At 45.6% G+C, this 27,996-nt stretch overlaps 1 protein-coding gene across 1 annotated transcript in view; it reads left to right on the forward strand.

Moving 5' to 3' along the window:
* The first annotated feature begins 18,635 nt into the window (after positions 1-18,635).
* The window catches only part of NTPCR (nucleoside-triphosphatase, cancer-related), a 38,874-nt gene continuing 29,513 nt past the window's right edge, over positions 18,636-27,996 (forward strand). Inside the window, exons 1-3 of the mRNA XM_082672998.1 lie at positions 18,636-18,797; positions 24,518-24,680; positions 25,156-25,252. Of these exons, the coding sequence (XP_082529124.1) occupies positions 18,764-18,797; positions 24,518-24,680; positions 25,156-25,252 (294 nt within the window). The 5' untranslated portion in view covers positions 18,636-18,763. The remainder of the gene's footprint in view (positions 18,798-24,517; positions 24,681-25,155; positions 25,253-27,996) is intronic.

Genomic DNA, 27,996 nt, shown 5'->3' on the forward strand with positions numbered 1-27,996 from the left:
CCGCCATCTTGCCCTCTTTTCTTCTCCCTTGTGGACTGGGTTCCAGCTACCATCTCAGCCTCTGGAAGCTGGTGGTGGTGAGCAAAACCGTCCTTTATTCTGTAGCCATTTGCTACATCAAAACACAGTTCAGAAAGGAGGGAAGTACCCTGAGAAAACCATAATTCAAAAAGAGTCATGTACCAAAATGTTCATTGCAGCTCTATTTACAATAGCCAGGAGTTGGAAACAACCTAGTGTCCATCATCGGATTAATGGATAAAGAAGATGTGGCACATATATACAATGGAATATTACTCAGCCATAAAAGAAACGAAATTGAGTTATTTGTAGTGAGGTGGATGGACCTAGAGTCTGTCATACAGAGTGAAGTAAGTCAGAAAGAGAAAGACAAATACCGTATGCTAACACATATATATGGAATTTAAGAAAAAAAAAAAGGTCATGAAGAACCTAGGGGCAAGATGGGAATAAAGACACAGACCTACTAGAGAATGGACTTGAGGATACGGGGAGGGGGAAGGGTAAGCTGGGACAAAGTGAGAGAGTGGCATGGACGTATATACACTACCAAACGTAAAATAGATAGCTAGTGGGAAGCAGCCGCATAGCACAGGGAGATCAGCTCGGTGCTTTGTGACCACCTAGAGGGGTGGGATAGGGAGGGAGACGCAAGAGGGAAGAGATATGGGAACATATGTATATGTATAACTGATTCACTTTGTTATAAAGCAGAAACTAACACACCATTGTAAAGCAATTATACTCCAATAAAGATGTAATAAAAAGAAAGGAGGGAAGAACTGGGAGCTTTGTGGGCAGAGTTCCTCCTTGGCTGCCTGACTGCGCTCACAACTGCAAAGAAGACTTTGACTTGATGTGACCTTGAGGCCCCAGAGACTTTTCACAGGTGTCTATAAATTCAGACACTGTAGTTAGGGTCTCCCAAAGCAATAGCATTGGGCTGGGCCTTGGATTTTGTTGTCACAGAGTGAAAAATGACCACCAACCACCGTCTTCCATTTCAATCGGGGACGGCATTGCTTGAGCCATGAAAGGACTCCCGGGGATTAGGAAGAGGTTGAGACTTCAAGCGTTTTCCCCTTGGTTCAGGACAAGACAACGTGGACATGCCTTTATCCCAGTGACATGGCTACCAAAAGTATCCAGGGTGGGGGGTCACAGAGTCGTCTCACTGCCTGGTCTGCACGAGCAAGGCATAGGGCGGTGGGTCTGAATTTCTTCTGCTTCCTCATTTCTGTACTTCTGGGTTGTGCCTCGTGCACGACTGCAAAGGCAAAAACTGCAGTGAGTCAGAATGACCTGACATTTCTGTGACATCTGCTTTTGTTGCACCTGAATTCTCCCAGAGACCATACCACACAAGGGCAATGCACATGGAAAATATCTCATGAATGTCTCTAAGACACACAATAAAAACGGACTACTCAGAGCTAGCCAAGATCCAGTCTGGGGCTTCCCTGGTGGCGCAGTGGTTGAGAGTCCACCTGCCGATGCAGGGGACACGGGTTCATGCCCCGGTCCGGGAAGATCCCACATGCCGCGGAGCGGCTAGGCCCGTGAGCCATGGCCGCTGAGCCTGCGCGTCCGGAGCCTGTGCTCCGCAACGGGAGAGGCCGCAACAGCGAGAGGCCCGCGTACCGAAAAAAAAAAAAAAAAAGTCCTGTCTGGAGCCTGATGAACCCTCTTTGGCAATTTATAATGAACTGAGGAAATCTTGCAGCTAATTGTTACATGCCTGTGTTACCTCTCGAGGGACAGATGCCATGTCAGGATGCTATGAGTTAGGCTGAAATTTGCCAACAATTCTCTAGCCCAGAGACATTCTCTAGAGAGATGTTAGAGCTGGAACGGGCCACAGAGACTGCTGGGTCCCACTCTTGATTTTTCCAGAGGCAATATCACATGCAGTCTGGGTAATGACCTACCCAGGAGCGCACAGCTAAATGTGGCAGTGCAGGCATTGGAGCCCAGGTCTGAACACCCGACTCTGTGCTTTATTTAAAGACTGCACTGTCCCTCTAGGAACGGTAGGTCTGCGTAAGCACAGGTAGCCAAACTGACGGTGTTCCACTAACCAACTGAAATAGACCAAGGCTTCCATGGTCAGTCAAGAAGCCAGAAGGGCAAGGGAAGGGTTTGGTCTTACAGGGTGGAGACGAAATGGCTGCTTTCAGTAGATTGCTAAGGAGCCAATGAACAATTCCAGACCCCGAGCAGCTTACAAACAAAATTCTTCCTTCGCCCAGACATCTGTGCTTCCTCAGTGGAGGCTGTGGACTCTTAGGGCCATGTCACTGTGCTGGCAGTGATGACTCCCCTGTGACGTGGTTATTGTGTAATTCTCCTGTAAAGAGAGGTTAGCTCAAATTCAACAGGACGGCTTAAATTCAAACCAGGGTGCAGCGCCCGCTGTGCGTTGGTTACAGCGGCACATCAAAGCTCTGAGGAAAGGAGGGGAGATTTCCTCGCCGCCCCCCAAGGCCCTTGAAGCGCTGCCCCGTGGCAAGCGGGGGAGGCGGTGTCTCGTTCCCAGGCGCCGTCATGTCCGGTGATGCTGCAGGGTCCTCCGGCCTGGCGTGCGGTGCCTTTTGTTCCAAAGGCTGGACCTCGCTTTGACGCGAGCTGGCAGAACCCAAGGACAGAGGGCCACCAGGGCGGGCCCGTGACCGGAGCCTGGGGAGGAGTAAAAAAAGCTGAATCCTTCCGGCCTGATGGGTTTCCGCACTTCACACAAGCAAATGGGCTCATTTTAAGAAAGGGCTGTTAAACCAAACAGGAGATGAAAAGGGAGGCATGCAGGGCGAGACAGAGAGGAACGGAGGGAATTAGATCAGCTGGCTTTACTGAGCACCCGCCTCGGGCAGGAAGCCAAGGGCTGGGCGAGGTCTGCTCTCAGGGGTGACTGTCACTTTCCCCCCACTCCCTTATCACCTGGGTGGCTCGCTCAAACATGAAAGTGTCAGCAATGAAAGAATGAAGGCTGCAGTGTTTTTTCAGGAAGAGATCATCCAGTACAGGGGTTCACTAAGCGACACGGTGCATCTGCTGTGGGCCCGGAGAGGGACAGACTGGTCAGACTGGGAACAGCTTTCCCAGTAGAGGTTGGCTTGGACTTTCCTGGGTAGTATTAGTTTCTAGGTAGCATCCTCTCTTGGGAACAAGTAAGGCTGTATTAGTCTCATTACGGAGTTAAGAGCCACCTGACTGTCACAGACAGCAATCCCTTTGTGATAGGATCCAGTACAAACAAAAGAAAACACAGGCTGAACAGTGGACTGGTCTTGCCCTTGGGTGGCAGCAAGGCCAACAGCCTTTCAGATTCACGTATGTGATCGCGTGGCTTTCCTGACTAACTGTCCCCGCCACACAGCAAAGCCTAGACTGTGGAGCTCAGCTCCCTCCGCCCTTGACTCAGAAGAATGCCCACATGCTTGCTTGGTTTGACGCCCACGCACGCTGTGATTCAGGCCCCTCCCCCCCCCCCCCAACTCCTGCCCTGACCCTTCTCCTTGTCTCCCAGGTAATTCTCCAGGTTCACAAAAATGGACATATACAGAGCTCTTGTCTAGCTCTTGTCCTAAATAGACACTTATGGAACTCTGGTCTGTCTCTCTTGGGAGAAGTGTCAATAACCCACATTTTTCCAAACTTACATTCATCCATTTATTCTTTCTTTCCTTCAATACTATTGAATGAGTACCGGCCACGTGTCAAGTAGTGGGCTAAGTGCAGGGGATTCAATAAAAAACACTGGAATCTATAGTTGGGTGGACGGGTCAGGGGATGCCCACGGAGGCTGGGCGGGTGGGCGCGTGGTGGGAGCTCCAATGCTGTTTCCCTGGAGAGGGAAGGATGAGGCCCCCGGGGTGGGCAGGGGTCGGTGGCTGAAGGCTTGTGACAATGCCAAGAGTCCCGCCTCTTCATCAGGTCGACTTACCCGTTGACACTCCTGGGGCACGTTCCTCTCTCTCAGCGTTCTAAAGAAATGCCTGCATTCCAGTGATGCCTTAGCAGAGGAGCAGAGGGTTTGCTCATTTTACAGGTGAAGAAACTCGAGATCCATGGGGGTGACAGGGCCGGCCAGGGTGACACAGGAGCCCAAAGTAGAAGTTGAACGGTCAGCGAGGTCCGTGACAGGAGAGGGAAATGCGAATCTGCTGCCCAAGGAGAACCCAGTTAATACACGGTATAAATTCTTTACATGGTATTTTAAAAACCAAACTCCCTGGTTGAAACTTAATCAGGAAGGTATTGTGCAAGCTGGGACACTGAAGGTCAAGGCTGTGGAACTGCACTCCATACATCTCTGATCCTGCCTCCTAAAGTACAGCCAGACCGAGGACGGTGTCACCGTGAAGAGGGAAGCCCATTCCTGCCTCGGGGGAAGAATGGGCTTCACTAACTTTCTCTATAATCAGTGTGGACCAACAACAGACTAAATGGTTTTAGTTCAAGGGGAGAAATAGAAAACAAGTGACCTTTGATATATGGAAATGCAGAAGGAAGAGCCCAGGATCGATCATTCAAAACCACAGGTAGATAGACAGTGACCTATTTTCTCTGTTCTAAGAGGAGCTGAGGACGGCACCCACCCCCTAAGCCTTTGGGATGAGGGCAGCATGACCTGATATACATCAAAGTGCTTAGGGCAGTGCTGGGCATACGGTAAACGCTCAATTTGTTAGCTGTCCTTGTCCTTAGGTTCCCTTAAAGATGTGGGCACCCAGTTTGAGAAGCATGGTGGTAGAAAACTCTTCTGAAAGCACAAGGCTCCCCCAGGATCCAGCAGCACCATGATGGTACCTGTAGGAGAATGAGATCAAGCTAGACACGGGCCATGTCTTCCTGTAACACCCAGCACTTGATCGCATAAACAGCGCTCACCGTACAGCCGAGGAGGTTGAGTGATTCACAGGTGTTCATGTAAAATGGCACAGTGCTGGATGCTGGTGTGGGTCGTCAAGAAGAGGTGAGACCAGTATAAATAGAATACATCCCATGGGAAGAGTGACGTAGCTAAAAGTGTGATGTTGCAAAATGATCACAGGTTTTTAATTTTATTTGTAACAATGTTATTTTAATTAAATATATAATTTATAAAAGCTATAAATTATATAATCTGGGAGGCCAGATCTGAGTGATACATAAAAAGGAGAAGAAGGGCTTCCCTGGTGGCGCAGTGGTTGAGAGTCCGCATGCCCATGCGGGGGACGCGGGTTCGTGCCCCGGTTCAGGAAGATCCCACATGCCGCAGAGTGGCTGGGCCCGTGAGCCATGGCCGCTGAGCCTGCGCGTCCGGAGCCTGTGCTCCGCAACGGGAGAGGCCACAGCAGTGAGAGGCCTGCGTACCAAAAAAAAAAAAAAAAAAAAAAGGAGAAGAAAATATACCGTTTTCCACGTGAGAGGCCGTCCTTTTCAATGCCTTACATCAGTTTAACAAACCCATGCTTCCTGTCCTCTATTTTCTGGCTGATCCTTCGTCCCAGTCTACGGACCAGAGATTCAGCGAGGAACGAAGAAACTCCACCCTTTTGTAAAAGCCCGTAACCCTTAAAGGCGCAGTGTGAGGAGATAAATCCGCACAGTCAAAATCACGCTTAAAATTCTATTTAGTCTTTTGCTCAAACAAGAGAGCTACAGGCGTCCAGGGGAAGTCTAGGTTCAACAATATTTAAAGGCAATTATTTTCCTTAAAAGGGATCTAACCATTGGTAAATGGCTTCTAGAGTAGAGGAATGGGTAGTGCCTGCACCTTTCAATTTTGTCTCCACTACATTTAAGATTAAGCCATTTTATTATTATTTTATAATTTTTTACCGAATGACTCCCTTGTTGGTCCCCCATTGGTTATATGCACACAGGGGAGTGTTACGTGTGTACACAGGGTTGTTATATGAACACATGGGGTTGTTATGTGTGTACACAGGGTTGTTATATGCACACACGTGGTTGTGTGTACACAGGGTTGTTATATGCACACACGGGGTTGTTATGTGTGTGTGCAGGGTTGTTATATGCACACACGGGGTTGTTATGTGTGTATACACGGTTATATGCACACACGGGGCTGTTATGTGCACACACAGGGATGTTAGGTGTGTAGACAAGGGTTGTCATGTGCGTTGTTACGGGCACACACGGGGTTATCCCACTGCACCTTTGTTTCATTTGATGATCTCTCTCAGCTTAGTCTCTGAAGGATACAGATAGAAACTACCTACTCTCTGTGTGCTTTCCTACACAGCTACATGCTTTGACCTCCTGGAGGCAGCTTTTCCCCTTGCTCTAGATTTTTTTTTTTTAATTTATCTATTTTATTTATTTACTTTTGGCTGTGTTGGGTCTTTGTTGCTGCACGCAGGCTTTCTCTAGTTGTGGCGAGCGGGGTCTAATCTTTGTTGCGGTGCATGGGCTTCTCATTGCGGTGGCTTCTCTTGTTGCGGAGCATGGACTCTAGGTGCACGGGCTTCAGTAGTTGTGGCGCATGGGCTTAGTTGCTCTGAGGCATGTGGGACCTTCCGGGGCCAGGGCACGAACCCATGTCCCCTGCATTGGCAGGCGGATTCTTAACCACTGCATCACCAGGGAAGTCCCCCCCCTTGCTTTAGATTTAACCAGATTGTATTTGCATAATGATCTTTTGCTCATCTAACTTACATATGGCCATGGTGTGAGTCAGTACCTTTCACTTTAGCAGCAGTGGGCCCTGCCTGTGACCTCCTGTCTACCGAAAGCCCATAGCAGTCTGACTTGGTAAATCTGACTGCTGTCTAATACTCCTCCCACCTGCGATGTATAATCTTTGGTCTGTAAATGTTCCATTGATAATGATCTCAACATTTCCAATATGTCTATTTAATGCTTTGTTTAAATTCTAGCGCAGCTAAGTGCCAGTGCCAACATTGACTATTTATCTCACAAAGGATCTGTATCAAGAATATATAAAGAGGGCTTCCCTGGTGGCGCAGTGGTTGGGAGTCCGCCTGCTGATGCAGGGGGCACGGATTCATGCCCCGGTCTGGGAGGATCCCGCGTGCCATGGAGCATCTGGGCCCGTGAGCCATGGCCACTGGGCCTGTGCGTCCAGAGCCTGTGCTCCACGGCAGTGAGAGGCCCAGGTACCAAAAAAAAAAAAAAAGAATATACAAAGAAGTACTAAAACTCAGTTACAAGAAGACAGTCAAATAGAAAAAAATGGGGAAAAAATTAAATAGACATTTCTCAGAAGAAGATATATGAATGGCCAATTAGCATGTGAAAGATGCTGAACATCATCAGGGAATGCAAATTAAAAACACAAGATTTCAGGACTTCCCTGGTGGCGCAGTGGTTAAGACTGTGTGCTCCCAACGCAGGGAACCCGGGTCCGATCCCTGGTCGGGGAACTAGGTCCCACATGCACACCACAGCGAAGAGTTCGTATGCCACAACTAAGGAGTCCACGTGACACAACTAAGACCCAGCACAACTATCTAAATAAATAAATATTAAAAACAAACAAACAACAAAAAACCCCACAAGATTTCATTTCATGGATAATATAAGTTTTTAAAGACCTGACAATACCAAGTGTTGGCAAGGATGTGGAGCAATTAGAAATTTCATACATTTCCAGTAGCAATGCAAAATTTTACAACTGCATCGGTTATCTGGCAGTTTCTTGCAAAGTTAACATACACCTATCACATGGCCCAGCCATTCCACTACTAGGTGTATATACCCAAGAGCAATGAAAATATATATCCACACAACGATAGGTGCACAAATGTTTATCACAGCTTTTTTTTTTTTTTTTTTTTGCTAACAGCTTCAAATTAGCAACAGCTCAAATGTCCATCAACAGATGAACAAACTCCAGTATGCCCACACAACAGAACACTACTCAGCAATAAAAAGGAGCAAAACAGAATGAATAAAAATCTGCTGGAAATAAGTTAATTGAGCTATTTATTTCTGTACCTTGTGCAATGTCAGCCTCTGTTTCTTCTTCCTCTTTTTTTCCCAAAGATTTATTATTTATTTATTTAATTTATTTTTGTCCGTGTTGGGTCTTAGTTGCGGCACGCAGGATCTTCGTTGAGGCATGTGGGCTCTTCGTTGCGGCACGTGAGCTTCTCTCTAGTTGTGGTGTGCGGGTTTTCTCTCTCTAGTTGTGGCGCGCAGGCTCCAGGGCACGTGGGCTCTGTAGTTTGCAATACACAGGCCCTCTAGTTGAGGCCTGCAAGCTCAGTAGTTGTGGGGTGGGCTTAGTTGCCCCATGGCATGTGGGATCTTAGTTCCCTGACCAGGGATGGAACCCGCGTCCCCTGCATTGTAAGGCGGATTCTTTACCACTGGACCACCAGGGAAGTTCCCCTTCTTTCTCTTTTTGTTTTCTCTAGCTTTGCAGCTGAGTGTATATAGATGAGCCTATACAGAGTTTATATAGGTTGTAACTCATGGAATCAACAACATGAATATTATAAGTTAATAAAACCAAATACACACAAAAATACATACTACATAACATGCTAAGTAGGAAAAACTAAACTGTTTGCTGAAAGTCAGTGTATGTATTCTTTTTGTTTTTTTGCCCTAAGGGGTAGTGTTATTGATATCTGAAAAAACTAGGAATGATGGAATTCTTTATACTATGAGACACTTTTATATCTAAGTATATTACATGAAAAGAACAGTGAAGCTCTTTGAAGGCTTTAGGACAACAGAGAAAAAGGAAAGCAGCCTAATGTTTTTCTCCCCTCTCTAAAAGGTTCCTTCTTCATAGAAGCAGGTAGGAGTATCACATATTTTAGCACGTTAAGCTTCTAATCAGTACTCGGGTTTCAGGAACACCACCATTTAAGATTAGAAAATACAGGAAGAAAATACATATAAAATAGTTGATAATGGTAACATTCAAGCTGATCTCAAAGAAGAACTGATCCAATTTTCAATGAGCAGAAGAGCTCTAAGTAGATCAGTATGTGTGTGTATGGCAGTGGGATCTCTGGGATGGGGCAAAAGAGAACTATCTCAGGTGATGAAAATGTTCTCTCTCATGCATTTGTCAGAACTGATCGAAATGTGTGTATCCTTTATTTTTTTTAAGTGTCCATCTCAGTAGTGTGGTTATGTGGATTAAATGAGATGATGCCTATAGAACATTAAGCATAGAGCCCATGCATAATTGGTCTTATTTCTGAAGTAGTATTAGAAACTTCTGGTTTCAAAGTAGAAACGATAATGAGCTAGAGAAAAACATGTATTGTAAAAGTTATCTGTCCATTTAAAACTTCTCCCCAAATCCCAAAGACTTGGTGTATTATCAAAGCAAGTCTAAGAGCTTCAAGAGAAATGAATTAAGGGGAAGAAGGAAAATAGCTTCTCTTAAAGAGATAAGAAGAAAAGAAAGATGAATTTTCTTTCCAACTTAAAATAGTGTCTTTGTTTGTAGAATTAAACTACCAATTATCTGTAAGACCTAGTAGGCAGGCAAAATGTGCACGTTCCAAGTTTGCAATTTAACAAAACATGTTTTAAATAAAGCAAGACAGGCATTAATTAAAAGCTTGTTTGTCTGTTTGTTTGTTTAAATTACAATAGGAGACCATGAAGTAGCTTAGTAAAGCCCTTCAGTTTTCAAAACGAACTGCAGGCTTAAAGTTCCTGAGTAGCTTAAAAGTAATTTATATCCATATCAACGTGCATAGATGCTTCGATACTCTGAAATCCAGAGACCATTGGAACAAATCAAACCTGGCCCAGAGGAGAACTAAGTGAGCCTTTATAATGTGGAAAGGTGAATCTGAGAGTGGTTATCTCATCCAAAAAGGACTCAGAGATTTAGAGCAAAAATGCAGATTTTTGCCATATTCCTTGGTATAAAAATTGTTCTGAAAAGTTCTTTGAAATAAATTCATAGAGTTATTAATTTCTGAACCCTGTGCAAGGTCATCATGTGTTCCTTCCACCTCTTTTTTCTTTTCTCTAGCTTTTGTAGCTGGGTTTATACAGATGCGTCCCCCAGGATGCACCCAAGACCACCCCAGGGTCTGAGCCAACCAGGCCTTGGTATTTTGTTGTCTTGTCAACTAGTTCTGGGACAAAGCGTGCTGGGGATGAGCCCTGGGCGCCATCATGGGCAGTTGGTGTCCCCTAATCCAGCCAGGTGTGTTACCCTAAAACAAATAGACTGCCAGTTATTCCTCTAGCACAATTGGGTTTATTTGGAGATTTGCAAAGACTTACAATTGGGAGTCTGCAATCATGGTGAGCCATGTGCAAATCCCCCCACAAAAATGGAGGGGAGAACTCTTTTATAGAGGGGAAAAAGAAGTTGGGATGAGAGTGGAGTAAACAAAGAGTCCGTGTTTTATCATTGGCTGAGCGTTAATAGTCCCTCATTGGCTGAGTCCTTGCCATGAAAGGACTGTTGGGTTCCGCTATCAGCATAGGGCATGAGAGCGCCCCCTTCTGGTCTCCCAACTCTATTTAATTGAGGTTTCTATGTATTAACGTTTACAGAGGCCTGGGCTACTCGGAAAGGCTGAGCTCTTGCAAAGCAGTGCAATACTCGTAGGCAATGAGGCGGCGCTATACGTGTCAAGGGTCAATATGGCAATACTGCTGAGCTGCAAATTTAATATGTTGTGTGTGCAACAAAGCAAAGACTCATCTTTCCACTTACACAAAATGCAATGGTTTGTAGACCGTGCATCTGTACCATTTTAGACTTCTCCTATAGTAAGCTTATTAAATCACTATTTCTTGATGCCTGGTTTTTAGACAGAGAAATATAGTGGTGAAATTATCTTTAGGCCAGAAATGACAGTGGGAACAGTTGTCATTGAACTAGACTCTCTGCATTCACTGGGGATTTCGGGATCCTGGGGTGTTGGTGTTAAGCAGAAACTTCGAGTCACAGATCAGGACATGTGGCAATGGACAGCAGAGCCAAAGCTATTCAGTCATCAAATGTGAAAAAACATAACTCAACCAAGTCAATTGTGAAGATCTAATTGACTTCATTGAACGATTCATGAACCAGGTATAATTCCATCTAAGAAGTAGAGGGGAGTTCCAGGGGCCACAGAAAGGGAAAGGTTTTTAAAGTCATTTCCCTTTGGGGAAAGGAAGGGAATAAGATTAGGTGGCTTACCTCATCTTCCTCTGGGGGCTAGAAAGGGCCCATGTGACAGATGACCTCATTGGTACTGACCAGAAAATTCCTGACTGGTTAAGACTACATTTCTAGGGGAGGTTGAAGCTTCAGTTAGGTTCAGTATTAAGCCCTGGTTCGGAGGTGTGGCCTGGCATAAATGGCTCTATTTTGGGCCTGTGGTTTTCATCTTAACACAGACCATGCAGTAATTAGAATAGTCTGACCTGCAGTGTCTTTGGTGTTGGTCACGGTGGCCCTAGAAGTGAGAGTTGGGAACTACCTAAAGCCTTATTTTGTGTACCTGGCAAAGCTCTACATCTGTTGGACAGAAGTGTGAGCTGAGTCACCATGAGAGACTGTTACGGCCTCTCAACCAGTTCCCAGACTTGAGTCATTCAAGTTCAGCCCAGGGCTGGGCCTTGAGGCAAGAAAGATCCCTAGAGTGCAGTATCGGAGAAGGCACTACCTCCTGGATGATGAAAATGCAGGATCGCCCCCGCAGGACCTGAGAGCCTTTAATTCTGTGCCGGAGCCCCTTTTTTCCTCACCCGGGCCCCAGCCAACAGAGGCCCTTGCCTGAAAGGGAGGCCAAGCCCTCCAGAGGAAGGATCATGCTACACAGCAAATGTTTAGACTGTAAATCTTCCTCCAGAAGGCCCTGTGGCCATTTACCAGAGTGACTGTGTATTGAGGAAAGGTGAATAATCAGACTTCTCCAGGATTACAGGACAGTGGCTGTAAACTGAAACGAATTTCTGGAGCCAAAACACCACTGTGCTCCACTTGCCAGGCAGAATGGGGGCTTATGAAGGGCAGGTGAGTCAGTTTTGTTTTCTTTTTTAATTTTTATTTGTTTATTGGCTGCGTTGGGTCTTTGTTGCTGCACGTGGGCTTTCTCTAGTTGCGGCGAGTGGGGGCTACTCTTCATGGTGGTGCACGGGCTTCTCATTGCAGTGGCTTCTCTTGTTGCAGAGCACAGGCTCTAGGCACGCAGGCTTCAGTAGTTGTGGCACGCGGGCTCAGTAGTTGTGGCTCGTGGGCTCTAGAGCGCAGGCTCAGTAGTTGTGGCGCACGGGCTTAGTTGCTCTGCAGCATGTGGGATCCTCCCAGACCAGAGCTCGAACCCGTGTCCCCTGCATTGGCAGGCGGATTCTTAACCACTGCGCCACCAGGGAAGCCCCAGGTGAGTAAGTTTTGATAGAAATCCATTTCATAGTGGACTCAGTGGGTCCTGAACCCACCCTTTGGTGATTTCCCCAGTTTGGAAGGCACACTGGAAACAAGCCCTGAGGCAGGGTGGGCTCTGGGTGAGGGTGATTCACAGGTTCCTTACAGGGAATGGGTTCCTTGTTTCTCCGCTACAGCACCTGCAGTGCAGCTTCTGCACAGCAGCTTCTTCCTGGGCTCCACGTGTTTACGGGGGATCTCACGGGAGGGTGGACGCAGCAGGTCCAGGAACGACCCAGAGGAATCTTGCAGGATCCTGGGCCTGGCCCCGTCCCCAGGCTGCACGGAGCGCCCTGCCAGGACCAAGGCTGCAATCACCATGGCCTCCGGCTCCATGTGTCATCGCATCAGTAGCACCTAACTCAGGCCAAGGATGGAAGTATCTGGTAGGTGTAGCTTTGGGCCCTTGCCTTTTCCTTTCCTTAGCTGCAAAGGAGGCTGGAAACGAGATCTCTGGCATGCAAAGAGGTGACCCATTCCCCAAACACAGGAAAGGGTTTAGATGCTGGGCAGCTAGAATGAATGTCAAGCTGAACTATGCTGTTTTATAACATTGCTGTGAAAAACAGTGAGATAATGTGTGTAAGAGCTTAGGATGTGCCTGGCACATAGGAAGTGAGCTGAATGAAGCTTATGTTTCATGAGGAGGAAGAGGGGAAGAAGGAAAAGTTTCTACTTGACGAAGACTGAACTCTACAAATCTGCCTTATGTCTGGACACATCCAGAGGCATCCCAGGGGCAGGTTGTCAAATCAGGTCTCCTGATGGAATAGCAGAATAGAAGAAACACGGGCCACAGAAGGGCAGGCTCAGTCATACCTTGGGGAGGGGACACCTCAGCAAATCCCAGACTGTGAACAACTGGCTAAGACAAACCAGCAGTTTCTTTACCAAAGAAATTACCAGAGAGAGAGAGAGGGAGAGAGAGAGAGATGGAAGGGGTCCTTTAAATTAAAGGGATGCAAGATATTTCAACTAATTACAATGTATAAACCTTATGTAAATCCTAGTCAAACTAAAAAATATCACTGAATTAATTAGGGAAATTTGAATACTGAGCTGGTATTTTATGGTATCGAGAAATAGGGCTTCCCTGGTGGCGCAGTGGTTGAGAGTCCGCCTGCCGATGCAGCGCACGCGGGTTCGTGCCCCAGTCCGGGAAGATCCCACATGCCGCGGAGCAGCTGGGCCCGTGAGCCATGGCCGCTGAGCCTGCGCATCCGGAGCCTGTGCTCCACAACGGGAGAGGCCACAGCAGTGAGAGGCCCACGTACTGCAAAGAGGAAAAAAAAAAAGAAAAAAAAAATAATATTTGAGGTGTGGCAATGGTGTTGTGGTTACATTTTTAAAAGTATCCTAATATTTCAGAAAGGCGTATTAAAATAGTTATCAATGAAATGATATGATATCTGATATTTTGCTTGAAAGAAACCCAGTGTGGGTTTAAGATGGGGAGCTGCAGATGAAACAAGACCAGCCGTGAGCTGGTAATTGCTGAAGCTGGCTCTGTGTCCAGGGGGCTTATTATCCCATCCTATTCTCTGCACATTTGTACATGTTTGAAATTTTACATAATAAAAATGTAGAAAAAGAAGAAAAAGGAAAAAGCAAAACCCCTGAAGTAGAAAACAAGCTTAAGAAATGCTTCTAAGAGGAACGCAAGTGCTCAGAGAAGGTACAGTTACACATCCGGCAGGTTCCCCTTCCAGCCTCACAGGAGCTCTGGGAGATGGTAATACTGCCTGATGGACTTTATACCGTTTAAGAGCTTCCCCATAAATAATCCCACTTCATACTTGCAGCACACCTGAGGGTCCTGCAGGGCAGGAATTTCCTTTTTCTTTTTCAGTTGTGAACACTTGGGCCCAAAGCAGTCGCACGACTTGTCTAGGGTAACGTAACAAGCTGGTCTCAGCTCAGCGACTTGAATTCGCACTTTAATGCTCCTTTCATGGTTCCGCGTATTTATGCCTACCCAAAGCGACCACGCTCAGCTGTCACTTGCGCTCCTGTGGCAGGAAGCCAGGCCAAAAGGCCCTGGTTTTGCTCATGCAGGTGTGGAGTGTCACACCCTCTCGGGTAAAGATGGGCAGGGTCCCTCCTACTAAGCCTCAGGTCTGTGGGATGGCAGGGGGGCTGCTTATCTGGGGTGGGGTGGTGGGCTGTACACGTACCCAGGGTTGGGTGCAATTATGTGAAACAGACCTGACGTTCGCGCAGCCCAGTTTTCCTTCCACCAACAAGCTCAAGCACCGTCACACCACTTGGTCCTATTCTTTCCTGCTTTCCCTTCCACCTCTGCTCCCTTGACTCCCCAGTCTGCATAATTGGGAGAGTGGTCCTCCAGGGCCATCTGTCAGCCACGTAGACAGAATCAGACTTGCGGCAGCTGCAGGAAAGGAGCAGAACGGGGCTCAGGACAATCCTGGGTCTTCCAGCTCTCAGTGTTGAAGTCTCTAGTTAGGGCTGTTTCCTAGGAACAGAGAGGGGACGGGCATCTCTTTATCCTAACCAGGCCTGTGGGACCATATTAGGAGCCCCGGAGCATCCGTCTCAAGAAGCTTCACCAGCCCTTAACTGCAGGTGTTGGTTTGCGAGGTTTCCAGCTCCAATGAAAGCCCTTCCTGGATGAGATCCACCCTGGGACACCAGAGTCATTCTGCAACAGCGAAGGTCCCCTCATCCTCTCCCAGTCAAGCGATGCATCCTCCAGGGCCCAGCTCAAAACACACCTTCTCCAAAACCCCTACTCTGACCACTCCAGCCTTTACTGATTTCTCTTCTTCTTCGTCACTTTCCATATGTTGATTTTTTAAAAGTTTTTAATTGTGGTAAGATACGCATAACATAAAATGTACCATCTTAACCATTTTTAAGCGTATGGTTCAGTGGCATTAAGTACATTCACAGTGTTATGCAACCATCACCACCATCCGTCTCCAGAGCTCTTTTCATCTTGCAAAACTGAAACTCTGTCCCCATTAAACAATAATGCCCATTTCCCCTCTCTCCAGGCCCTGTCAACCACATTCTTCTTTCCATCTCTACGAATGTGACTATTCTAGGTACCTCGTATAAGTGGAATCAGTATTTGTCTTCTTGTGCTCTGAGAGAACTCGGTACATGGGGAACACTAGGTAAATGTTAGCTATTATCTTTTGTTAAGTATGTCCAAGTATTACAAGGTTGGTGGCCAAAATGCAATGCCAGCTCTCTCAGTGGTAATTGTTATCCAGTAAGGTAGGTAATCTAAACGGGTGGGAAAGGAATTCTTCCCCCCAGGAGCTCAGATAAAGGTATTTCCATTTTGAATGAAAAAAAATAGCTCATGGATATTTAATAGTTTTAAAAATTTGGACCTTAGGTATAAGAGTCTGTTCACCAGTGATTTTTTTTGTTTCTTAAAAATTAATTAATTAATTAATTTTATTTTTGGCTGCATTGGGTCTTTGTTGCTGCGCGCGGGCTTTCTCTAGTTGCAGAGAGTGGGGGCTACTCTTTGTTGCGGTGCGTGGGCTTCCCATTGCGGTGGCTTCTCTTGTTGTGGAGCATGGGCTCCAGGCGTGTGGGCTTCAGTAGTTGTGGCATGTGGGCTCAGTAGTTGTGGCTCATGGGCTCTAGAGCGCAAGCTCAGTAGTTGTGGCGCTCAGGCTTAGCTGCTCCACAGCATGTGGGATTTTCCTGGACCAGGGCTCGAACCCCTGTCCCCTGCACTGGCAGGCGGATTCTTAACCACTGCGCCACCAAGGAAGCCCTACTCACCAGTGTTTTTGATTGTCTTAGTCTTTTCAGGACAGAAGCTATTCAAATGTACCTTTGATCCCTACTGTGTATCACAGTGCATAGTCTCTGTAATAAAACAGAGGAAGGAAAGAAGGGACAGAGGGAGGGAGGGAAGGGGGGTGAACATATTAAATAACCAGCTCTATTTACATCAGGTGTTGAATATTCATTAGATACAGCAATTTTTTTGTTTTTTTGGTTCCTACACATCAGAGGCTGATTCAAACCAGAACAATTTTCATATTATTCTGCAAACAATAGATTCTCCACTGATGGGATCCAAGCAAAATGAATGAAAGTGAACCTGCACAAAACAAAGCTGTGCAGTGTTAGCGTTCCTGAGGAAACGACAAAGCCAAACAGAAGCTTTGCCCCTCTTCCCCGTGCCTCTCAGCTTGTCCTTGGCGGTTCACTCTCACAACCTTCCTCGTTTACTCCCATCATTTGTTAGGAGGCTAAACGCCCTGTTTCTGCTGGTTCACCATTCTTCCTGGAATCTTGCAGTGACCCAACTCTCACCTGCTTGGTTTTCCACGTTTACTGTGATCATAGCCACACTTTTCAAGAGCACACAGCACAGCCAATGGGTGTGCCAGGACTGCAGCCCAGGGCCAGGGACACGAACCACAGTCAGAGAGTCAGAAAGCTGTCCCCAATACCCAGTTCTCCCACTGCCCCTTACTATGAGCCAGAGCTTCTGCAAAGCTCTGTTTTCCCCATCCCTACACCAGGACATGGTGCCCACAAGTGTACAGCATCTGGTCAAATGAGATGGGCTGTATACGAATATTCCCCAAACCCATAAACCTATACACGTGCAATGAGCATGCACACACGCACTATTGTTACTCCTAAGTGTATTTGTACAGTAATTTAAACTTGGGTTAAGTCCTGAGTACCAGAAAACAGAACCAAGAATATGGTTACTGGGGATGTGAAAATATATAAGAGGGGGAGAAGACAAATGTGAACGTGTTTTGCCAGCCTGGCATTCAGTCGCCCCTGTGGAAATAGCGCCTCAATTCCTCTTTGGGGAACATCCCTCCCTCAGGTCCTGACCCTGGGATTGAAAGGGGCGGATCCTCCAATGGAAAAAGAATATCCAACTTTGGAAGAATTTTCTTTTTGTTCTGAAACATCAGTTCTCTACATCTGGAGTCTAGATGTTCCTTGAGTTACCTAAACTGATGTCTGCTGGTAGCTACGAGAATTCCAGGCATAACATCAAAACAAAATAATCCATCATCTGGTGAGCCTTACAAACTGCTTCAGTGATGGAAATGTTACATAGTTAGCATTTTAAAATAAAATTTTTTTTAATAAAAAGAAGAGTGTACATTTGACTGTGTACATGTTTCTTTCTTTTGGAAACTACTATGGGTTTACTTGGCTACATCAGCTGTTCTTCATTCCAGTTTGCATGGAGGTGAAAGAAATCTGGGTGGAAGGCCCTACCTTACCAGTGATGCAGCCTTATAAATGTTGCAGAAATGATGGTGACAGCTCGACTGTACAAATCTGCCTTTTAGATGATTCCTTTTCAAGCAGCAAGAAACAGAGGCCATCTGACTGGTGTATATCCAGGCTAAAGGGAGCCGTGGAGGTCCTGGATGGGCGCACACCAATTAAGTTGAGCACTCACTGAAATTGCTTTCTCTGAACGGAGAATGATCGATCAGGAGACAAACTGTACACATATTAGACTGAAAGAGTTTACAGGTAACTCTGGCCCAAAGCCATTGCCACTTCATTTCATGGGCTGAAACCCCTCAAGTGGTGAAGTGAGGGGGGGGGGAAGCCACTTAATGCTTTGCACAGGGAGATCCAACAGCTGGGTCTTGCGTTGGTTTACATTTATGGGATGGTGACAAGAAGGGAAGATTAGTCTTCATGTGCACGGTTGAAGATGGGCCTTTAGAAACTGCCGAGGAGTTTCAACAATAACAACAACAGCCAGAAAGCTCGAGATGCTCAGGGCTCGCCCAAGATCAATCACTCCGAATGTCTGGAGTTGGAGCCCAGGCATCAGGCACTTTTAACCAGTTGATACTACTCTGCCGTCACGGCTGACAACACTGGGTAAATAGTTCCAATCGGTAGCAAAGCCTCCTCCTTTGCGGAAGGCTTCCAGGGACCAAGGCTCCTTCAGAAGGGCTGATCCCCGCAGCCCGGGGGAATTTCAGCTCGCAGGTCCCATCCCGGGAACAGAGCTCGGGCAACGGCGCCCACCTGGAGCAGGATTGGTTTAGTAACACGCTCTCACGCACATCTCCTCGCAAACACCCCACGTAAGTCCAACACCGAGGCTGGAATACAGGGACGCGCAGAAGACCGGACCACTATCCTCCCACCCTAGACGGGCGGACGCCGCTCGCGGGGACCGGGGCTGAGAGCGGAGGGCGCATGCGCGGGCCGAAGCTGCATGGGGAGAGCGCATGCGCGGCCGAGGGGGCGGTGCTTCCGGCCGGCGGAGGTGGGGACTGCGGCGTTGCGGGGTGGATTCTGGGTCGCGACCCCGACCCCTGCCCCGTTCGGCGACTTCGACCCCGACTCCCTCCCGGGCCGTGACCCCCACCCGGTCGTACCCGTATGGCCCGGCACGTGTTCCTGACGGGACCCCCAGGTAACCCCGCCCGGGTCTGCGCTTCCGGGAGGCCGAGGGGTGGACGTGAGGGGTGCGCGGGCTGGGGGCGGTCCGATGCTTTGAGCAAGGGGCTCCGGCCGGTGGCCTCTAAAATTCCCCATGTAAGTTACACGCTTGGTGGTCTGAAGCCTGCGTGTTTTTCCCGGAAAACGTGACTGTGAGTCCATCAGATAAGTGAAATGAGGCCAACTACAGGAGAACAGGAACCAGCTTGTGATGGGGTCGCCCCCGGGCTTCGGTCTTAAATATTAAATAGCAGGGGCGGCGGCAGCAGTAATAACTCCCGCAGTTGTGAAGTTGTGATGGACACGAAAGGTATTTCAGAATCTCTACCACCACCGCGGTGGAATCGAAGGTGTATGGTTTCTGTCGATAGTTACACGTGCTCCTGCCCTGCACTCATCATGAAAGGAAGAGCGGGATTTCAGTTGCAAGGTAGTGAAACTAAACATGCAGCCGTGTTCCCCATCCACGTTCACCGACCCACTGAATTCCCTCCGTGAGTGAGGCCGCAGGTTAAGAGCCTTGGTACCTACAGGGCACCGCCCACCCAGAGCCTGCGTCTGCGTCTGTCTCTTCTAATGCAGATCCCTCAGCCCTCGGGCTGTGAAGGTCTCACGTTTGAAAGGAGATAGTGTGCTTTCAAATGAGAGTCTGGGGGAGGACATAGATGCCTTTTAAGCCAAGATGCCGCACGTGGATAACTCATTATTGAAAGAAGAGGCAGAGAAGTTGTAGCAGCATCAGATACATTAAGGGGGCAAAAAAAAAAAAAAAAAAGATGGGCCTGAGCAGAAAGTGATTTCTTCAGCTTCTTTGCAGTTTTCAAGTTAGCTGTGGGTTCAGATATCAACCATTGTTACCCTGGGCCTGAAATTCTCTTTCACTTTATTGTAATGATTATCGTTTTTAGCCTTCAGGAGCAAAGGCTAACTTAATATTGCAGATTCTGGGATTTTATTTTTACCACGCAGTGGTGGAGTGCTGAGGAGGGAGGTGTTGTGAGAAATTTCTGATACCCAGAGGTAAAGGACCATCTTCTGAAAGTTGATTTGTCAGTCCTTTATTTGAAACTTGGAATGCAGTTTTCTCAGCAGGCTGGCCCCAAGACATCGATGTGTTTCATAACAGAGGTGGCTTGTTATTGTGATGGTACCTGGCTGCGTCCTGGAGGTGGGTGGGGACAGAGGCTCGCCTGGCCAATACTGGTTCTTCTTTCTGTTTCCTTCTTTATAAAAGTTTTATGTACATACACATAATTGGAAGACTCATTCCTACAGTATAGCTCTCTTAAGCCTGTCCTCAAACCCACTCGCCTTCTCTTCCTCCTAATCTTCGTAACGCAGTTATCCTGTAATTTTAATTAGCTCAGTGGTCAGTGTTTACAGTATTATTAGCAAAAGCTAATCACAGAAGAGCCTTGGAGTAATCTATCATTTTTTTTCCCTTTGTGAACAATTTTTTTTTCTCTTTGGAGTTGTTGTCTAATGTTGTTTTTTCATTGACTTAGTTCCTTTATCTCACCAACCCAATCCCAAGCTCTGCCGGCTGTCTAAATCTCTACATGTTCACAAATGTAAAATTGATAGCTAGTGGGAAGCAGCCACTTAGCACAGGGAGATCAGCTTGGTGCTTTGTGACCACCTAGAGGGGTGGGATAGGGAGGGTGGGAGGGAGACGCAAGAGGGAGGGGATATGGGGATATATGTATGCATAAGGCTCGTTCACTTTGTTGTACAACAGAAACTAACACAGCATTGTGAAGCAATTATACTCCAATAAAGTTGTATAAAAAATAAATAAATATAAATAAATCAATCAATCTCTACACGTTCAGACCATCGGGTGAGGTATCTTCTCAAAGAGGTCACTTTTTGTTGTCTGCACTGTCAGGGCCTCAGGTAAACTCCTTACTTCCTCACGCCTCAGACAGGAGAACTCGGAGCCTTGGGTCCAGAACTGTGTCCTAGGATTTCCCAGTGGGATTAAGCTACCCACAGTGGTAACTTATTTGATAATGCGATTATCTTCCTACCAGCATGTCGTCTTGGGGTGTTGCTTCCCAAATTAAACTGCCTGTATTTGAGTCTTTATTTCAGGGTCAGCTTTATGGGAGAACCAGCACCAACATAATTCTGGAGCTTTCTGACCTGTTCTTGTCTGTGCATGGTGTGGACCTTTCAGCTTGGGGTCTCCTTCTCACACAGGCCACTTCTTAGCCAGTGTAGACAACACTGGGGTAGTAGCTTAATTAACGGAGGCGAAAAATTCACCGGAAGGTTTCTAGAGCCGAGGAGGAAGAAAGGGACTTGAGCCCAAGGCCTCCTCTTGCTTCATAATGTTCTCCCTCACAGATCGGACCCACAATGTCCCCTTTTGTTACAGCTGTTCCATTTTGTATTTTGCATAATGTAAATAGCTTTGTTTTTTCTTAAATTAATAGTAATAACCACTCACTATAAGACCAAAAAAAAAAAAAACAAACAATGAAATCAAGAAAAATTTTAAAGAAGTGAAAATCACATGGGTTTCCAACATACAGAAATAAATGCTGTAAACCTTTCTGTGTTCTCAACATTTTCTTCAATAAACATATGCATACTTCACTTTTTTTTTAAATTGAGGTATAGTTGATTTACAATATTATGTAAGTTTCAGGTGTACAACATAGTTATTCACAGTTTTTAAAGATTATACTCCATTTATAGTTATTATAAAATATTGGCTATATTCTCTGCGTTGTACAGTGTATCCTTGCAGGTTATTTATTTTATACATAGTAGTTTTTAACTGTTTATTCCCTGTCTTGCCCCTCCTACCTTCCCTCTCCCCACTGGTAACCACTAGTTTGTTCTTTATATTCTTCTTTTTTGTTACATTCACTAGTTTGTTTTATTTTTTAGATTCCATATGTAAGTGATAGCATACAGTATTTGTGTTTCTCTGACTTATTTCAGTAAGCGTAATACCCTTCGGGTCCATCCATGTTGCTACAAATGGCAAAATTTCATTCTTTTTTATGACTGAGTAATATTCCATTGTATATATGTACCACATCTTCTTTATCCATTCATCTGTTGATGGAAATTTCCATATCTTGGCTGTTGTAAATAATTCTGCTATGAACATTGGGGTACATTTATCTTTTCAAATTAGTGTTTTTGTTTTCTTTGGGTATATACCCAGGAGTGGAATTGCTGGATAATATGGTAGTTCTGTTTTTAGTTTTTTGAGGAACCTCCGTACTGTTTTCCACAGTGGCTACATCAATTTACATTCACATCAATAGTGTCCAAGGGTTCCCTTTTCTCTACATCCTCACCAACATTTGTTATTTGTGGCCTTTAAAAAATATAATGGGGCTTCCCTGGTGGCGCAGTGGTTGAGAGTCCGCCTGCCGATGCAGGGGACATGGGTTCGTGCCCCAGTCCGGGAAGATTCCCACATGCCATGGAGCTGCTGGGCCCGTGAGCCATGGCTGCTGAGCCTGCGCATCCGGAGCCTGTGCTTCGCAATGGGAGAGGCCACAACAGTGACAGGCCCGCCTACCGCAAAAAAAAAAAAAAATATATATATATATATATGTGTATATATATATATACATATATATGTAATAGAATACTACTATGTGTGTCTGCTGTTTCTTTTTTTATTTTTTTTAAATTTATTTATTTTATTGTTTCTGGCTGCGTTGAGTCTTCGTTGCTGCACAGGCTTTCTCTAGTTGCAGCAAACGGGGGCTACTCCTCGTTGCGGTGCACGGGCTTCTCATTGCGGTGGCTTCTTGTTGCGGAGCACAGGCCCTAGAGCTTGCGGGCTTCAGTAGTTGTGGCACACGGGCTCAGTAGTTGTGGCTCGCGGGCTTAGTTGCTCCGTGGCATGTGGGATCTTCCCGGACCAGGGCTCGAACCCGTGTCCCCTGCACTGGCAGGCGGATTCTCAACCACTGTGCCACCAGGGAAGCCCTATCTGCTGTTTCTTAACCTGCTTCTTCTCCATATATTATTTTCATACACTGTGGTCTGTTTTCCATGCTAACCAGTAAACTGTTTCCATAGGTAAAGAGTATTCTCTTTAATAATGGCTGCATGAGATTCCTGTGTGTTTGTGTCATTACACACATGATACCATAATTTAACAGTCAGCATTACAGATCAACATTAAATTGTTGCTGTGTTTTGCACAATTACGAAGAATGCTGACGTGAACATCCGGTTCCTTGTATCTCTGTACCGTTGTCAGATTCATTGCTGAGGATGAATTCCTAGCTGTGGCATTGCCGTGTACTGTGGTAGAAATGGCCCTTCGGGAAAGTCCCAGCTTACACATTCCCCCAAGGCCGCTTGCCTGCGTTAAGCAGATTCTTCAGCGACTCCTAAAGCGGCAGTTACCAAAGGACAGAGCTGGGGTCACGACCCTGCGTAGTTCTTTCCTAGTCACGGGAGCGTGGGCTGCTGCTCGTGTTCCAGAAGGCCACGTGCCATTGTTTGCTAGTGTGAAGTCTGGAGGAGAGATGCTTTAAATGACAGATCGTATTTTATTTCAAGGAAGGTTAAAAGGCCCGTTGGGGATCCCTGATGGCTCTGGGCAGCCATAGAAATAATATGATTTGCAACCCTGTTGTATTTCAGAATAGCTCTGTTACAGACCTTTTAGTCCCCCCTTTTTGGTACTCATGATGCCATTGACTTTAATCTGTATGGGAGCAAGTCTCCTATAAACAAAGTCATGGTGGCAGACGAAGGCCCCTGTTAAAATGTATGGTCCTTCCTAGGTGTGTAACCGTGGCCAAGTTACCTAACCTCTCTGTGCCTCAGTTTCTTCATCTGTAAAATAGGGACAAGGATGGTAACTGCTTCAGAGGGTGGTTGTGAGAATTTAACCAACAAAATGCTTGCGAGGCGTGCGAGACCAGGGCCTGGCTCCACGGTGTCAGTGATTAGTATCGTTATGTTACTTGTAAACACCCAAGAGTTAATCGGAGTAGTCCAGGGGCCAGGCCGGAAGGAAAGGAAGGGGTCCTGGGTGTGGAGGATGGGCAGGTACAAGTGCACAGCCTATAATCTGGGAAGGGGTTGTGGGCAAGCAGAAGGAATGCTTAGTAACACTCCAAGGGGTGGCCACCCTGATGGGATTGCTCTTGTGGAAAAAGTTGAAAAACTGCCATTTCTAGTGGTGTTTGTGGTATTTGAGAGTCCTGCTTTCGGGACACATACAATGTAAGTTTGTGGAGGACTGAAGTGAGGTTCCCACTGTTAAATGGTGGTCCAGAGTGTCTTAAAATCCTAACTTAAAGCATGCAGCCTTTGACCGAAGCTTGACCAGCTTTACTTTCTAGGGGAAAAAGTTTGCTCCCCCAAGGAGAGTAAACCTAGGAGAAAGTAGAAGCTTGTCTCCTAGGATGTAAATTGCACTTGAGATTTTTATCAGCAAACCACTCACCTGGTTCTCCGATGGTGTATGTGACAAAACCAATACTGTTTCAGAATTTAAAAATAAACTTCAAGATACCATTCATATTTTTATTATGCTTGTTTCTACTTGAAATTCAAGAGTTTTAACACCTGGAGCAGTCAAAATTAAGTGACATTAACATTCATAAAATCCATTTGCAGCCTGTTTCTCTCCTCCTGGTGATTCCTGTGCTCCAGCAAAGCAGTGGTTCCTAATGGGCTTTTTTTTTTTTTTTTTTTTTTTAGGGGTTGGAAAAACAACATTGATCCAGAAAGTCAGTGAAGTTTTAAAGTCCTCTGGCGTGCCTGTCGACGGGTTTTATACAGAAGAAGTCAGACAGGGAGGAAGAAGAATAGGGTTCGATGTTGTCACGTTGTCTGGCGCCCGCGGACCTTTATCCAGGATTGGGTACTGCAGCTTCATTTCCGTGGTGTTTTATTCTCCCTGGGCCCAGGGCTGAGCCAGGTGATCTCTTCTATCTTGAAGAATCCTGAGCCTTTACGGATTTCTTGGAAAAAGAAAACAGAGGTTGAAATCATCACATAAAAAACAAAGTTGAAAATATCATATTCCACTTAGAACGTACTCCACTGAGTAGTAAGCTCTTCTCACTTGGTACTTCGTAGCCCTGTTTCTCACGTCACTCTTCTAAGACAGGTGACGTGCCAGCTCCCTGAAGGCAGCTGCCGGGCCGTGGGTGGTGGTGTGCCCACCGGTGTTAGCCCTGCTCTCAGGAAGGGGTGTGGAATCAGGTCAGCTTTGCTCACTGCCACTTTCTGTTTGGTTTAGCACACGCAGAAGGCCAGAGGCTCAGTGGAGTAGCTAAAACCCAGAAATCGGTAGAGGGGTCTTTCGACAAAGGATGTACTATCTTTTCTTTCAGGTCAGAGCTTCCGCCTGGAAAGCGTGAGTGCTGTGTTGGGCAGTATGTGGTGGATCTGACTTCCTTCGAGCAGCTGGTGCTTCCTGTCTTGAGGAATGTGAGTGCGTGTTTCTGGTTTTTTGAGCCCGTCTGTTCTCCATGCCTTGTGGGAATTGCTGGCTTTCGCTCTTATAGAGAGGCCAGTTTTGCATTTACAGCTTAAAAGTCTTCAATTGATTGAGCCTTAGTAAGGATATGCCACATAATTTACTGTCACTCCGAACTACAAGTAAACTCCTTGTTACAGAAATTCAGCATATGTAAGTATTTTACATTGGGAGAGCTCTGATGCCTAGCTACCATGGTCCCCAAAGATGAGTCTTTCCTCTGCTTTCCCCTTGTGTATATCTTAACCCTGTTTTCACAGCACAGCACATAAACATTTAGGAAGGTAAAATGTCATATGAACATAATGGTAAGCACGTAACACATTATATCACTGTATTACCTGTATTTTTTAAACAGCTTTATTGAGATATAATTCACATACCATACAGTTCACCCATTTAAAATACACAGTTCATTTTTTTCTCAGGTATTCATAGGATTGTGCAACCAATTAACACAGCCTAATTTTAGAACATTTTTGTCGTCCCGAAAAGAAACCCCACACCCATGAAGCAGTCTCCATTCCTGTGTCCCCAGCCCCTGGCAGGCACTACCCTGCTTCTCTGTCTGTAGATTTGCGTGTTCTGGAGATTTCCTAGAAAGGGAGTGATACCATATGTGGTCTTTCTGTGACTAGCCTCTTTCACTTGGCATAATATTTACAGGGTTTATCCACATCACAGTGCATGTCAGTGCTTTGTTCCTTTTCATGGCTGTGTAATACTCCATTATATGGATATACCTTATTTTATTTATCTATTCTTCAGCTGGTGAACATTTGGATGAGTTTCTACTTTTTGGCTATTATGAATAATGCTGCCCTGAACAATTGTGTCCAAGTTTTTGGGTAGACATCTGTTTTTAGGTCTCTTGAGTATATACCTACGAGTGGAAATGCTGGGTCATGAGGTAGTTCTATATATAACTTTTTGGGAAATGACTAGAGTGTTTTCCAAACTAGCTGTGCTGTTTTACATTCCTGCCAGCAATGGATGATGGTTTCAGTTTCTCCACATCCTTGCTAATCGTTACTGTCTTTGTAACTGTACCCCTTCTAGTAGGTGTGAAGCGTTGTCGCACTGTGTTTTCATTTGCATTTCCCTGTTGACCTACTGATGTTGAGCATCGTGTCATGTACTTATTGGCCATCTGGATGTGATATGCAGGTATACAGTTGGCTCTCCGTGTCCAGGGGTTCCATGGATATGGGGGACCATTGTGCCATTTTATCTGAGGGACTTGAGCATCCGTGGATTCGGTGTGTGGGGGAGGACCCTGGAACCAGTGCCCTGCGGATACCCAGGGACGACTGTATTCATCAACTCTGTAGTTGTCTTTACTTTCTCGATGTGATGACACAAATGTTTTTATTTATTTATTTTTTAAAAACTTTTTTGGCTGCATGGCGCGGCATGCAAAACTTCCCCGATCAGGGATTGAACCCGTGCCCCCTGCAGTAGCAGCACAGAGTCTTAACCACTGGACCACCAGGAAAGGCCACAAATGTTCTTATTTTTGAAAAGTCCAGTGTATCTATTTTTCTTAATGTTGTTTGTGCTTTTGATGCTTTACCAAAGAAGGCTTTACTAACAGTTTCAGGAAGATTAACTCCCATGTGTTCTTCCAAGAGTTTTACAAATGCATTTAGGCCTGTGGTCTGTTCTGAATTGATTTTTGTATATGTTGTAATGTGGGGATCGAAAGTCATTCTTTTGCATATAAATATCCAGTTGTTTCAGAACCATTTGTTGACAAGACTATTCTTTTTCCATTTAATTGTCTTGGCACTCTTTTAGAACTCAATTGACCATGAGTATAAGGATTGATTTTAGATTTTCAATTCTATTCTGTTTATCCTCATGTCAGTTCCATCTATTCTTATATCAGAAGCACACTGTTTGATTACTGAAGCTAGAATTTTGATAGAGATTGTATTGAATCTATAAATCAATTTGGGGAGTATTGCTCTCTTAACAATATTAAATCTTTAGATCCATGAACATGAATGATATGTCTTTTCATTTACTTAGAGTGTCTTTAATTTCGTTCAGCCATGTTGTTTTGTAGTTTCCAGCATATAAGTCTTATGCTTCTTTTTAAAAAATTTATACCTTACTATTTTATACTTTTTGATGCTATTGTAAATAGAATTATTTTCCTAATTTTATTTTTGGAATGTTCATTACTAATGTACAGAAATACTGTTGATTTTTGTGTATAGACCTTGTATCCTGCAACCTTGTCAAACTAATAGTTCTTTAATGAATTCCTTAGAATTTTCTAGTTACAAAATGATATCATCTGCAAACGGGGATCATTTTACTTTTTCCTGTCCACTTTGGATGCCTTTTATTTTGTTTTCTTTCCTAACGGCCTCAGCCAGAAGCTCAGTTCAGTGATGAATAGAAGCGTCGCAAGTGGACCTCCTGGTCTCGTTCCTGATCTCAGGAAGAAAGCTCTCATTCCCCCGCCGTCACGTATGATGTTAGGGGTAGGTTGTTTGTGGACGGCTAACACCAGGTTGACGATGTTCCTTTCTGTTTCTAGCTTGTGGTTTAACATTTGTTTTTTAAAGTGAAGAAGTGTTGGGTTTTGTCAGATCCTTTTTCTGCATTTATAGCGGTGACTATGTGATTTTTATCCTATATTATATTAATATAGTATATTACATTTGTATTTGGATGTTAAACCTAC

The sequence above is a fragment of the Grampus griseus genome, assembly GCF_964374135.1.
Source record: "Grampus griseus genome assembly, chromosome: 16".
Classification (NCBI taxonomy): Eukaryota; Metazoa; Chordata; class Mammalia; order Artiodactyla; family Delphinidae; genus Grampus; species Grampus griseus.